The 14,323-nt window shown below is 51.7% G+C and overlaps 1 protein-coding gene across 2 annotated transcripts in view; it reads left to right on the forward strand.

The window, feature by feature from the left end:
- LOC142254894 (dual specificity protein phosphatase 22-A-like) overlaps positions 1-11,392 on the forward strand; it is a 74,414-nt gene extending 63,022 nt beyond the window's left edge. For both annotated transcript variants that reach the window (XM_075326251.1, XM_075326250.1), the window contains exon 8: positions 10,081-11,392. In XM_075326251.1, coding sequence (XP_075182366.1) covers positions 10,081-10,275 — 195 coding nt within the window. In that variant the 3' untranslated portion in view covers positions 10,276-11,392. The remainder of the gene's footprint in view (positions 1-10,080) is intronic.
- Positions 11,393-14,323: the final 2,931 nt, after the last annotated feature.

Below are 14,323 nucleotides of genomic sequence, written 5' to 3' on the forward strand. Positions count from 1 at the left end.
CATCCAAATGAGGTCTACAGAAAGACTGAAGATATCAACATGGAGTCTGCAAGACACAGACTCAACAATGGCTACTAACGTAATCACATTAGCAATACACAACTACAATACAATGATTACTGGAGAACAATACGTCTGGCTTTCAGTGGCCAACACAATTACATTGAGTCAACAAGAGTCTTGTAAAAACAATGAGGGACTTCTCCCCCATCTATAAACAATCTATCATGCTGTCTGGCTGGATTTTAAGAAACTTTAACCCATGAGAGTCCATGTCGTCACAGGGGGGTTGTGGTTTCGGCACTGTTATGTATGGGGGGGTTGTGTTTTGAGCACTGCTACGTGGGGGGGTTGTGTTTTCGGCACTGTTATGTGGGGGGGTTGTGTTTTCGGCACTGTTATGTATGGGGGTTGTGTTTTCGGCACTGTTATGTATGGGGGGTTGTGTTTTCGGCACTGTTATGTGGGGGAGTTGTGTTTTCGGCACTGTTATGTATGGGGGTTGTGGTTTCCGCACTGTTATGTATGGGGGGTTGTGTTTTGAGCACTGCTATGTGGGGGGTTGTGTTTTCGGCACTGTTATGTATGGGGGGGTTGTGTTTTCGGCACTGTTATGTATGGGGGGGTTGTGGTTTCCGCACTGTTATGTATGGGGGGTTGTGTTTTGAGCACTGCTATGTGGGGGGTTGTGTTTTCGGCACTGTTATGTATGGGGGGTTGTGTTTTCGGCATTGTTATGTGGGGGAGTTGTGTTTTCGGCACTGTTATGTGGGGGGGTTGTGTTTTCGGCACTGTTATGTATGGGGGGTTGTGTTTTCGGCACTGTTATGTATGGGGGGTTGTGTTTTCGGCACTGTTATGTATGGGGGGTTGTATTTTCGGCACTGTTATGTATGGGGGGGTTGTGTTTTCGGCACTGTTATGTGGGGGGTTGTGTTTTCGGCACTGTTATGTATGGGGGGTTGTATTTTCGGCACTGTTATGTATGGGGGGGTTGTGTTTTCGGCACTGTTATGTATGGGGGGTTGTATTTTCGGCACTGTTATGTATGGGGGTTGTGTTTTTGGCACTGTTATGTATGGGGGGTTGTGTTTTCGGCACTGTTATGTATGAGAGGTTGTATTTACGGCACTGTTATGTATGGGGGTTGTGTTTTTGGCACTGTTATGTATGGGGGGTTGTGTTTTTGGCACTGTTATGTATGGGGGGTTGTATTTACGCCACTGTTATGTATGGGGGGTTGTGTTTTCGGCACTGTTATGTATGGGGGTTGTGTTTTCGGCACTGTTATGTATGGGGGTTGTGTTTTTGGCACTGTTATGTATGGGGGGGTTGTATTTTCGGCACTGTTATGTATGGGGGGTTGTGTTTTCGGCACTGTTATGTATGGGGGTTGTGTTTTCGGCACTGTTATGTATGGGGGGTTGTGTTTTCGGCACTGTTATGTGTGGGGGGGTTGTGTTTTCGGCACTGTTATGTGGGGGGTTGTGTTTTCGGCACTGTTATGTATGGGGGTTGTGTTTTCGGCACTGTTATGTATGGGGAGTTGTGTTTTTGGCACTGTTATGTATGGGGGGTTGTGTTTTCGGCACTGTTATGTGTGGGGGGGTTGTGTTTTCGGCACTGTTATGTGGGGGGTTGTGTTTTCGGCACTGTTATGTATGGGGGGTTGTGTTTTCGGCACTGTTATGTATGGGGGGTTGTGTTTTTGGCACTGTTATGTATGGGGGGTTGTGTTTTTGGCACTGTTATGTATGGGGGTTGTGTTTTCGGCACTGTTATGTATGGGGAGTTGTGTTTTCGGCACTGTTATGTATGGGGGGTTGTGTTTTTGGCACTGTTATGTATGGGGGGTTGTGTTTTTGGCACTGTTATGTATGGGGGGTTGTGTTTTTGGCACTGTTATGTATGGGGGTTGTGTTTTCGGCACTGTTATGTATGGGGAGTTGTGTTTTCGGCACTGTTATGTATGGGGGGGTTGTGTTTTCGGCACTGTTATGTGGGGGAGTTGTGTTTTCGGCACTGTTATGTATGGGGAGTTGTGTTTTCGGCACTGTTATGTATGGGGGGGTTGTGTTTTCGGCACTGTTATGTATGGGGGGTTGTGTTTTCGGCACTGTTATGTATGGGGGTTGTGTTTTCGGCACTGTTATGTGGGGGGTTGTGTTTTCGGCACTGTTATGTATGGGGGGTTGTGTTTTTGGCACTGTTATGTATGGGGGGTTGTGTTTTTGGCACTGTTATGTATGGGGGTTGTGTTTTCGGCACTGTTATGTATGGGGGGGGTTGTGTTTTTGGCACTGTTATGTATGGGGGGTTGTGTTTTCGGCACTGTTATGTGGGGGAGTTGTGTTTTCGGCACTGTTATGTATGGGGGGGTTGTGTTTTCGGCACTGTTATGTATGGGGGGTTGTGTTTTCGGCACTGTTATGTATGGGGGGTTGTGTTTTTGGCACTGTTATGTATGGGGGGTTGTGTTTTCGGCACTGTTATGTATGGGGGGTTGTGTTTTCGGCACTGTTATGTGGGGGAGTTGTGTTTTCGGCACTGTTATGTATGGGGGGGTTGTGTTTTCGGCACTGTTATGTATGGGGGGTTGTGTTTTCGGCACTGTTATGTGGGGGAGTTGTGTTTTCGGCACTGTTATGTGGGGGAGTTGTGTTTTCGGCACTGTTATGTGGGGGAGTTGTGTTTTCGGCACTGTTGCACGCACCGTACGTTGTCTCTGATATTACTCAGTGTTTGTTGTTGTTTGCTGTGTATTACACCCGCGGTGGTCACATGATTCTGACTTTGCTCCTTTTCGGTCACACGAGGGGTTACAAATCCTCTAGAGATTTTCCCGGGTCGTGATCCGTTCACCATAAACTGAGCATCACATGAGCAATAACTGCTGACGAGGATTGCGACACCATCCAGACGAAGCCTTTCTGGTATTGTGACACTTGTGGATGTCCCCGCAGCGTACGCAATGCAGCACGCACAATGCAGCGCGCACAATGCAGCGCACACAATGCAGCGTACACAATGCAGCGTACACAATGCAGCGTACACAATGCAGCGCACACAATGCAGCGTACACAATGCAGCGCACACAATGCAGCGCACACAATGCAGCGCACACAATGCAGCGTACACAATGCAGCGCACACAATGCAGCGCACACAATGCAGCGTACACAATGCAGCGTACACAATGCAGCGTACACAATGCAGCGCACACAATGCAGCGTACACAATGCAGCGCACACAATGCAGCGCACACAATGCAGCGTACACAATGCAGCGCACACAATGCAGCGCACACAATGCAGCGCACACAATGCAGCGCACACAATGCAGCGTACACAATGCAGCGTGCACAATGCAGCGCACACAATGCAGCGCACACAATGCAGCGTACACAATGCAGCGTACACAATGCAGCGCACACAATGCAGCGCACACAATGCAGCGTACACAATGCAGCGCACACAATGCAGCGCACACAATGCAGCGCACACAATGCAGCGTACACAATGCAGCGCACACAATGCAGCGCACACAATGCAGCGTACACAATGCAGCGCACACAATGCAGCGCACACAATGCAGCGCACACAATGCAGCGCACACAATGCAGCGCGCACAATGCAGCGCGCACAATGCAGCGCGCACAATGCAGCGCGCACAATGCAGCGCACACAATGCAGCGTACACAATGCAGCGCACACAATGCAGCGTACACAATGCAGCGTACACAATGCAGCGCACACAATGCAGCGCACACAATGCAGCGCGCACAATGCAGCGCGCACAATGCAGCGCGCACAATGCAGCGTACACAATGCAGCGTACACAATGCAGCGTACACAATGCAGCACACACAATGCAGCGTACACAATGCAGCGTACACAATGCAGCGTGCACAATGCAGCGCGCACAATGCAGCGTACACAATGGAGCGCACACAATGCAGCGTACACAATGCAGCGCACACAATGCAGCGTACACAATGCAGCGCACACAATGCAGCGCACACAATGCAGCGCACACAATGCAGCGCACACAATGCAGCGCGCACAATGCAGCGCGCACAATGCAGCGCGCACAATGCAGCGCGCACAATGCAGCGCGCACAATGCAGCGTACACAATGCAGCGTACACAATGCAGCGCACACAATGCAGCGTACACAATGCAGCGTACACAATGCAGCGCACACAATGCAGCGCACACAATGCAGCGTGCACAATGCAGCGCGCACAATGCAGCGCGCACAATGCAGCGTACACAATGCAGCGTACACAATGCAGCGTACACAATGCAGCACACACAATGCAGCGTACACAATGCAGCGTACACAATGCAGCGTGCACAATGCAGCGCGCACAATGCAGCGTACACAATGGAGCGCACACAATGCAGCGTACACAATGCAGCGCACACAATGCAGCGTACACAATGCAGCGTACACAATGCAGCGTACACAATGCAGCGCACACAATGCAGCGCACACAATGCAGCGTACACAATGCAGCGCACACAATGCAGCGTACACAATGCAGCGTACACAATGCAGCGCACACAATGCAGCGCACACAATGCAACATACACAATGCAGAACATACATAATGCAGAACATAGACAATGCAGCGCACACAATGCAGCGCACACAATGCAGCACACACAATGGAGCGCACACAATGGAGCGCACACAATGCAGCGTACACAATGCAGCACACACAATGCAGTGCACACAATGCAACATACACAATTCAGAACATACACAATGCAGAACATACACAATGCAGCGCGCACAATGCAGCGCACACAATGCAGCACACACAATGGAGTGCACACAATGGAGCTCACACAATGCAGCGCGCACAATGCAGCGTACACAATGCAGCGCACACAATGCAGCACACACAATGGAGCGCACACAATGCAGCGTACACAATGCAGCGTACACAATGCAGCGTACACAATGGAGCACACACAATGCAGTGCACACAATGTAACATACACAATGCAGAACATACACAATGCAGAACATAGACAATGCAGCGCACACAATGGAGCGCACACAATGGAGCGCGCACAATGCAGCGCACACAATGCAGCGCACACAATGGAGCGCACACAATGCAGCACACACAATGGAGCGCACACAATGCAGCACACACAATGGAGCGCACACAATGGAGCGCACACAATGGAGCGCACACAATGGAGCGCACACAATGGAGCGCACACATGCAGCGCACACAATGGAGCGCACACAATGCAGCGCACATAATGCAGCGCACACAATACAGCGCACACAGTGTGATTGTCTGAGGTAGAGAACCCCCTCCATTGTGGGGTGCACTTTTCGGTCTCTCTGGGCTACGCTCATCATGTTGCAGGGTCCAGAGCGGCCGCTGTCAGAGTAGGAGCTGATGCCCATCACCTTCCTCCTGAGGCTTCTACCACCAGAGAGAATCCTCTCCTTAGTGAAATCTCAGAGCTCTGTTATGCAGATTTTGATCTTCATGATCGATATGCGGGGTCTGTGCAGTGTGAATGTGCGGGGTCTCTGCTGTGTGAATGTGCGGGGTCTGTGCTGTGTGAATGTGCGGGGTCTGTGCAGTGTGAGTGTGCGGGGTCTGTGCAGTGTGACTGTGCGGGGTCTGTGCTGTGTGAATGTGCGGGGTCTGTGCAGTGTGAATGTGCGGGGTCTGTGCAGTGTGACTGTGCGGGGTCTGTGCAGTGTGAATGTGCGGGGTCTTTGCAGTGTGAATGTGCGGGGTCTGTGCAGTGTGAATGTGCGGGGTCTGTGCAGTGTGAATGTGCGGGGTCTGTGCAGTGTGAATGTGTGGGGTCTGTGCAGTGTGAATGTGCGGGGTCTGTGCAGTGTGAATGTGCGGGGTCTGTGCTGTGTGAATGTGCGGGGTCTGTGCAGTGTGAATGTGCGGGGTCTTTGCAGTGTGAATGTGCGGGGTCTGTGCAGTGTGAATGTGCGGGGTCTGTGCAGTGTGAATGTGCGGGGTCTGTGCAGTGTGAATGTGCGGGGTCTGTGCAGTGTGAATGTGCGGGGTCTGTGCAGTGTGAATGTGCGGGGTCTGTGCAGTGTGAATGTGCGGGGTCTGTGCAGTGTGAATGTGCGGGGTCTTTGCAGTGTGAATGTGCGGGGTCTGTGCAGTGTGAATGTGCGGGGTCTGTGCAGTGTGAATGTGCGGGGTCTGTGCAGTGTGAATGTGCGGGGTCTGTGCAGTGTGAATGTGCGGGGTCTGTGCAGTGTGAATGTGCGGGGTCTGTGCAGTGTGAATGTGCGGGGTCTGTGCAGTGTGAATGTGCGGGGTCTGTGCAGTGTGAGTGTGCGGGGTCTGTGCAGTGTGAATGTGCGGGGTCTTTGCAGTGTGAATGTGCGGGGTCTGTGCAGTGTGAATGCGCGGGGTCTGTGCAGTGTGAATGCGCGGGGTCTGTGCAGTGTGAATGTGCGGGGTCTGTGCAGTGTGAATGTGCGGGGTCTGTGCAGTGTGGATGTGCGGGGTCTGTGCAGTGTGAATGTGCGGGGTCTGTGCAGTGTGAGTGTGCGGGGTCTGTGCAGTGTGAATGTGCGGGGTCTGTGCAGTGTGAATGTGCGGGGTCTGTGCAGTGTGAATGTGCGGGGTCTGTGCAGTGTGAGTGTGCGGGGTCTGTGCAGTGTGAATGTGCGGGGTCTGTGCAGTGTGAATGTGCGGGGTCTGTGCAGTGTGAGTGTGCGGGGTCTGTGCAGTGTGAATGTGCGGGGTCTGTGCAGTGTGAGTGTGCGGGGTCTGTGCAGTGTGAGTGTGCGGGGTCTGTGCAGTGTGAATGTGCGGGGTCTGTGCAGTGTGAGTGTGCGGGGTCTGTGCAGTGTGAATGTGCGGGGTCTGTGCAGTGTGAGTGTGCGGGGTCTGTGCAGTGTGAATGTGCGGGGTCTGTGCAGTGTGAGTGTGCGGGGTCTGTGCAGTGTGAGTGTGCGGGGTCTGTGCTTGGATCGCTCTTTTTTGGGTTCTCCTTCGCTCGGGGGAACATCGCGTGTCTGTGGCTGCGCTGATCACCGGCAATGGCCGAGCCGAGTCAACAGGAAAGGAGAAAACCTCAGTGTGCAGAACTGCAGAAGGTGGAAGATGGTGAGTGGCGGAGGCTCCTGTGCCGCAGACACCGCCGGGGACCAGGTGCCGCAGACACTGCCGGGGACCAGGTGCCGCAGACACCGCCGGGGACCAGGTGCCGCAGACACCGTCGGGGACCAGGTGCCGCAGACACCGCCGGGGACCAGGTGCCGCAGACACCGCCGGGGACCAGGTGCCGCAGACACCGCCGGGGACCAGGTGCCGCAGCGGAGGCCAGGACTGCAGCTTCTCTATAATGAAGGGGAAGGGGCTGGACATTGTTACTTTGTCATATACATGTCTCCCCTGGTATAGCTTTCCTGTATTCCTGCAAAGACCCCACATGTAGCCGGGGTGCTGCCGCCCCGCTGCTTATTGGGTGTCATCCGTCACTCCAGCTCTACTCCCCGCTGAGCTCCGCCTCCTCCTGCTGGATGGACAGCCTCACTTTAGGCAAATGGCAGAGCTGAGCGGGGAGTAGAGCTGGAGCGACAGAGGCTTCAGATCTACACATAGCTCTTCAGCCTGATTTATCAATAACAGAGCAATGGATCGGCCATGTAGGGTATTGATAGCGCCACATGCACATATACAGTGCTGGCCAAAAGTATTGGCACCCCTGCAATTCTGCCGAGAATACTCAGCTTCTTCCTGAAAATGATTGCAGTCACACATTCTTTGGTATTATCTGCATTTATTTTGCTTACAATGAAAAAACACAAAAGAGAATGAAATAAAAATCAAATCATTGATCATTTCATACAAAACTCCAAAAATGGGCCAGACAAAAGTATTGGCACCCTCAGCCTAATACTTAGTTGCACAATCTTTAGCCAAAATAACTGCGCACAACCGCTTCCGGTGACCATCAATGAGTTTCTTACAATGCTCTGCTGGAATTTTAGACCATTCTTCTTTGGAAACTGCTCCAGGTCCCTGAGATTTGAAGGGGCCTTCTCCAAACTGCCATTGTTAGATCTCTCCACAGGTCTTCTATGGGATTCAGGTCTGGACTCATTGCTGGCCACTTTAGTAGTCTCCAGTGCTTTCTCTCAAACCATTTTCTAGTGCTTTTTGTAGTGTGTTTTGGGCCATTGTCCTGCTGGAAGACCCATGGCCTCTGAGGGAGACCCAGCTTTCTCACACTGGGCCATACATTATGCTGCAACATGTGTTGGTAGTCTTCAGACTTCATAATGCCATGCACACGGTCAAGCAGTCCAGTGCCAGAGGCCGCAAAGCAACTCCAAAACATCAGGGAACCTCCGCCATGTTTGACTGTAGGGACCGTGTTCTTTTCTTTGAATGCCTCTTTTTTTTCCTGTAAACTCTATGTTGATGGCTTTTCCCAAAAAGCTCTACTTTTGTCTCATCTGACCAGAGAACATTCTTCCAAAACGCTTTAGCCTTTCTCAGGTAAGTTTTGGCAAACTCCAGCCTGGCTTTCTTATGTCTCGGGGTAAGAAGTGGGGTCTTCCTGGGTATCCTACCATACAGTCCCTTTTCATTCAGACGCTGACGGATAGTGCGGGGTGACACTGCTGTACCCTCGGACTGCAGGGCAGCTTGAACTTGTTTGGATGTTAGTCGAGGTTCTTTATCCACCATCCGCACAATCTTGCGTTGAAATCTCTCGTCAGTTTTTCTTTTCCTTCCACATCTAGGGAGGTTACCACAGTGCCATGGGCTTTACACTTCTTGATGACGCTGCGCACCGTAGACACAGGAACTTTCAGGTGTTTGGAGATGGACTTGTAGCCTTGAGATTGCTCATGCTTCCTCACAATTTGGGTTCTCAAGTCCTCAGACAGTTCTTTGGTCTTTCTTTTCTCCGGGCTCAATGTGGTGCACACAAGGACACAGGACAGAGGTTGCGTCAACTCTAATCCATGTCAACCCCCTGCAAGTGTGATTTATTATTGCCAGCAGCTGTTAGGTGCCACAGGTAAGTTACAGGCGCTGTTATTGCACAAATTACAGAAGCAGCACAGGATTATTCACACAGCGCCAATACTTTTGTCCACCCCCTTTTTATGTTTGGTGTGGAATTATAGCCAATTTGGCTTTATCACAAATTTTTTTTCTTTTCATTGAAGACAAATTAAATGAAGATAATACCAAAGAATTTGTGACTGCCATCATTTTCAGGAAGAAACTGAATATTATCTGACAGAATTGCAGGGGTGCCAATACTTTTGGCCAGCACTGAAATTAGCGGGAGGGGGGGATCCTGCTGATGGACTCCCTTTATAGCGGTCTCGGCTTTGGACAATCCCCTCGCTAATTGCCTTCTGCACGGACCCCCAGTGATCAGCTGTAATCAGAGGGGACCTGGCAGTGTTTAATCCCCCACAGCGCCACCACAGGGGACACTTAGCATTGCACTGCGTCCGATCACATCAATGGTCTTGGGTGCATCGTGAGACGTTCCTGCAGGACTTTGTCCATTACTTTTATAGGGTATAAATAAACTCAATTTGGCTACCTGGAAACCATCAGCATGCAGGGTGCGTGAGTGACCACCGGAGGTTACATGTACACATGAGCTCCGGATCCTCATTTTTGCTCCCCTTTTGTGCCTTTAGTATTTGCGCCTTATTCTTTGTTCATTTTGTGACATTTTTAAAGTTTTGTTTTCTTTCTTAAAACTTTTTATTTTTTCTGGACAACTTTATCCAGATTCTCCGGGCTGCACCGCGCGGCGAGTGCGGGGGATTGTGGCGAGTGCGGGGGATTGTGGCGAGTGCGGGGGATTGTGGCGAGTGCGGGGGATTGTGGCGAGTGCGGGGGATTGTGGCGAGTGCGGGGGATTGTGGCGAGTGCGGGGGATTGTGGCGAGTGCTTGGGATTGTGGCGAGTGCGGGGGATTGTGGCGAGTGCGGGGGATTGTGGCGAGTGCGGGGGATTGTGGCGAGTGCGGGGGATTGTGGAGTCACTTTGCTGCTTTCCGGGGTCTAATGTCAGATTTTGTCCCCGCAGTACAGAATGTGGCTGCTGCAGGAATATGGAAGAAGCTCCTTCAAGGACCGGGAGCGGCTCCTGGGATTAGTGTCCGAGCAAGAGCAGAAGGAGCGAGCGAGGCAAGCACAGGAGCGCTGGGCCAACCGGCCGCAGATGGACTACACTCTGCCGTACAAAGCCTATGGCTCCAAGAACAGGTGGAGCAGCGTATAGGACCACTGGGGCAGCGGAAGAATAGTGACATGGTAGATTGTGGACCTCACTGGCCGCTGCGGGGGAAAACCAGGGGGGGGATCAGCAATCAGCAGCTACACAGACTGACAGCTCATCACTTAATGGTTCAATACTTCACCAATCCCACCGGAAGAGAGGCCACGGCCTAGCACTGCGTCCACCTGCCCCACCACTGTGGCCACCACCTCACCACTGCAGCCACCACTGCGGCCGTCTGCTGCAGCAATACAGCCACCTCCCCAGCACTGCAGCCACCTCCCCAGCACTGCGGCCACCTCACCAGCACTGCGGCCACCTCACCAGCAGTGCGGCCACCTCCACAGCAGTGCGGCCACCTCACCAGCAGTGCGGACACCTTCCCAGCGGTGCGGTCACCTCACCAGAAGTGCTGCCTCCTGTCCCAGCACTGTGGTCACCTCACCAGAAGTGCGGCCATCTATCCCAGCAGTGCAGCCAACTCACCAGGATAGTGGATATCTCACCAGAAGTGTGGCCATCTGTCCCAGCAGTGCGGTCACCTCACCAGTAGTGCCACCACCACCCCAGCACTGCAGCCAGCTCACCAGAAGTGCAGCCATCTATCGGAGCAGTGCAGCCACCTCCCCAGCAGGGCGGCCACCTCACCAGCACCGCAACCACCTCACCAGCAGTGCGGCCACCTCACCAGCAGTGCTGCCACCTCCACAGAAGTGTGGCACCTCACCAGCAGTGCTGCCACCTCCACAGAAGTGTGGCACCTCACCAGCAGTGCTGCCACCTCCACAGAAGTGTGGCACCTCACCAGCAGTGCTGCCACCTCCACAGAAGTGTGGCACCTCACCAGCAGTGCTGCCACCTCCCCAGAACTTTGGACACCTCACAAGGAATGCGGCCATCTGTCCCAGCAATAAGCCACCTCCCCAGCACTGCAGCCAGCTCACAAGAATTGCGGCCACCTCCCCAGCAGTGCGGCCTCCTTCCTCCGTGGCGTGAGAATATCAGCACTGGGCACTTTAGTTTTGGGTCACTGACCTCCACCTCCATATTCTGAAAATTATTTGAACTTCCCTTTTCTTAGAAAATTTATGAAGTTGCAATAAAATGTTATTTGCACAAATTTCTTTTACTTTCAGAAGTCGCTGGTGAATGTGACTGGTAATTGCCGGACCCCCCCCCCCCCCCCCGATATTCCGCCGGCTCCTTATATACAGTGTATACAGTGTATCAGCTATAGTCGGGTTATCAGTGTATCCTTCTGTGGCTCCAACACAAGGGACAAAGCTGACAACAGACACGAGTCCATCACGTCCTCGCAGAGACCGACCCAGAGGAAGACAAGCCTCCATCAGGCGGGGGCTTACTGCCCGAAATCAGGGGACGCGTCCCCCCTGCTACAAATCAGGCATCAGACTAAATCATTGTGTTACCATCCAAATCTCCAGAATTTACTACCCATAACTTGTAATATAGTCTCGTAGACCGGCATCGAGCACCATCTACAACTCATTAAGTGAATTGCGGCGTCTTGTAATGTCAGGGCATCTTCTAATGGGGTGGTTTTCTCATGTTGGGGCGGTTCCTAATGTTGGGGCATCTTCTAATATTTGGGGGTCTCCTAATGTTGGGGGCTCTTCTATTGTTGGGGCGTGTCCTAATGTTGGATTGTCTCATGTTGGGTCATCCCCTCATGTTGGGTCATCCCCTCATGTTGGGTCGTCTTCTAACGTTGGGTCGTCTTCTAACGTTGGGTCATCTTCTAATGTTCGGTCGTCTTCTAACGTTGGGTCATCTTCTAACGTTGGGTTGTCTCCTCATGTTGGGTTGTCTCATATTGGGTTGTCTCCTCTTGTTGAGTTGTCTCCTCATGTTGGGTCATCTAACGTTGGGTCATCTCCTAACATTGGGTCGTGTCCTCACGTTGGGTCGTGTCCTCACGTTGGGTCGTGTCCTCACGTTGGGTCGTGTCCTCACGTTGGGTCGTGTCCTCATGTTGGGTTGTCTCCTACTGTTGGGGAATCTCCTAATGTTGGGTCATCACCTCCTGTTGGGGCATCTTAAGTTGGGGTGTTTCCTAATGTTGGGGTATCTTCTAATCTTCGGGCGTCTTCTAATGTTGGGGCGTCTCCTAATGTTGGGACGTCTCCTCATGTTGGGATGTCTCCTAATGTTGGGGCGTCTCCTCATGTTGGGATGTCTCCTAATGTTGGGGCGTCTCCTCATGTTGGGACATCTCCCAATGTTAGGACGTGTTCTAATGTTGAGGTGTCTCTTAATATTGGAGGGGGGGGTCTTCGAATGTTGGGATGTCTACTCATGTTGGGACGTCTCCCAATGTTGGGACGTCTCCCAATGTTGGGACGTGTTCTAATGTTGAGGTGTCTCCTATTGTTGGGGCATCTTCTCATTTTGGGACATCTTTTAATGTTGGAGGTCTCCTAATATTCGGGTATCCTCCTAATGTTGGGGGGTCTCCTAATGTTTGGGTGTTCTAATGTTGGGGGGTCTCCTAATGTTGGGAGGTCTCCTCACGTTGGGTCGTCCAGCTCATGCTCCATCCACTGTAATATGTGATCAGTAATTGTGTCAGGTCCCCTTTAAGCTGCGTCCTTCCGCTCTGCCATTTCGGGTCTTCTCACCTGCCCCCACCATTTGCCAAGGTAAAAATGGCTTTTGTGGCTTTTCGACCCATCATAAAGAAACTGCAAAAAAAGGATCCGAGACCCCCGCCGGCTTCTCCTTCACACTTTCAGGTTCAGAATGGAGCAAAATTAGCTGCGATGGAAGCGAGTAGGAGATGAATTTCCAAAAAACATCACCTCCCCGGAGCTGCAGACCAGGCTGAGTTTCGATGTGGTCACGGTAAAGGGATATCCAGGTAGTGAAATGAAACCTGGATGATATTTTGGTGCTGCGTGTAGGGGAAGTTGGCAGCCCCCGTCGCGTGCTCCGCTCTGCTGCATCTTCTCACATCTTTTCCATGTATTTTGCTCTCGTAACTTCCCCTTTTATTTTTCCTTGATCTGGATTTTTCTGCAGTTTTTCGTGCTCGGGTTCTGCACCTTTTTTCTAAACCAAACCAGTGTCGGCTGCGATGATGATATTTTATATTTCCTTGTCGCCCTCCGACGTTTGTGTCAGATGGAAAAGGACTGGTGATAGCGATAATTTATCCTGTATAGAGTTCACTGGTCCAGGTTTTTCCTCCTCTCTCTATACAGACACATCTGCAGGTTTTTCCCTCCACTCTCTATACAGACACATCTGCAGGTTTTGCCCTCCGCTCTCTATACAGACACATCTGCAGGTTTTGCCCTCCGCTCTCTATACAGACACATCTGCAGGTTTTTCCCTCCGCTCTCTGTACAGACACATCTGCAGGTTTTTTCCTCCTCTCTCTATACAGACACATCTGCAGGTTTTCCCTCTGCTCTCTATACAGACACACCTGCAGGCTTTCCCCTCCGCTCTCTATACAGACACATCTGCAGGTTTTGCCCTCCGCTCTCTATACAGACACATCTGCAGGTTTTGCCCTCCGCTCTCTATACAGACACATCTGCAGGTTTTTCCCTCCGCTCTCTGTACAGACACATCTGCAGGTTTTTTCCTCCTCTCTCTATACAGACACATCTGCAGGTTTTCCCTCTGCTCTCTATACAGACACACCTGCAGGCTTTCCCCTCCGCTCTCTATACAGACACATCTGCAGGTTTTTCCCTCCGCTCTCTGTACAGACACATCTGCAGGTTTTTTCCTCCTCTCTCTATACAGACACATCTGCAGGTTTTCCCTCTGCTCTCTATACAGACACACCTGCAGGCTTTCCCCTCCGCTCTCTATACAGACACATCTGCAGGTTTTGCCCTCCGCTCTCTATACAGACACATCTGCAGGTTTTTCCCTCCACTCATTATACAGACACATCTGCAGGTTTTTCCCTTGCTCTCTATACAGACACATCTGCAGTTTTTTTCCTCCTCTCTCTATACAGACACATCTGCAGGTTTTCCCCTCCGCTCTCTATAGACACATCTGCAGGTTTTCCCCT

The sequence above is a fragment of the Anomaloglossus baeobatrachus genome, chromosome 10 (genome assembly GCF_048569485.1).
Source record: "Anomaloglossus baeobatrachus isolate aAnoBae1 chromosome 10, aAnoBae1.hap1, whole genome shotgun sequence".
Lineage (NCBI taxonomy): Eukaryota > Metazoa > Chordata > Amphibia > Anura > Aromobatidae > Anomaloglossus > Anomaloglossus baeobatrachus.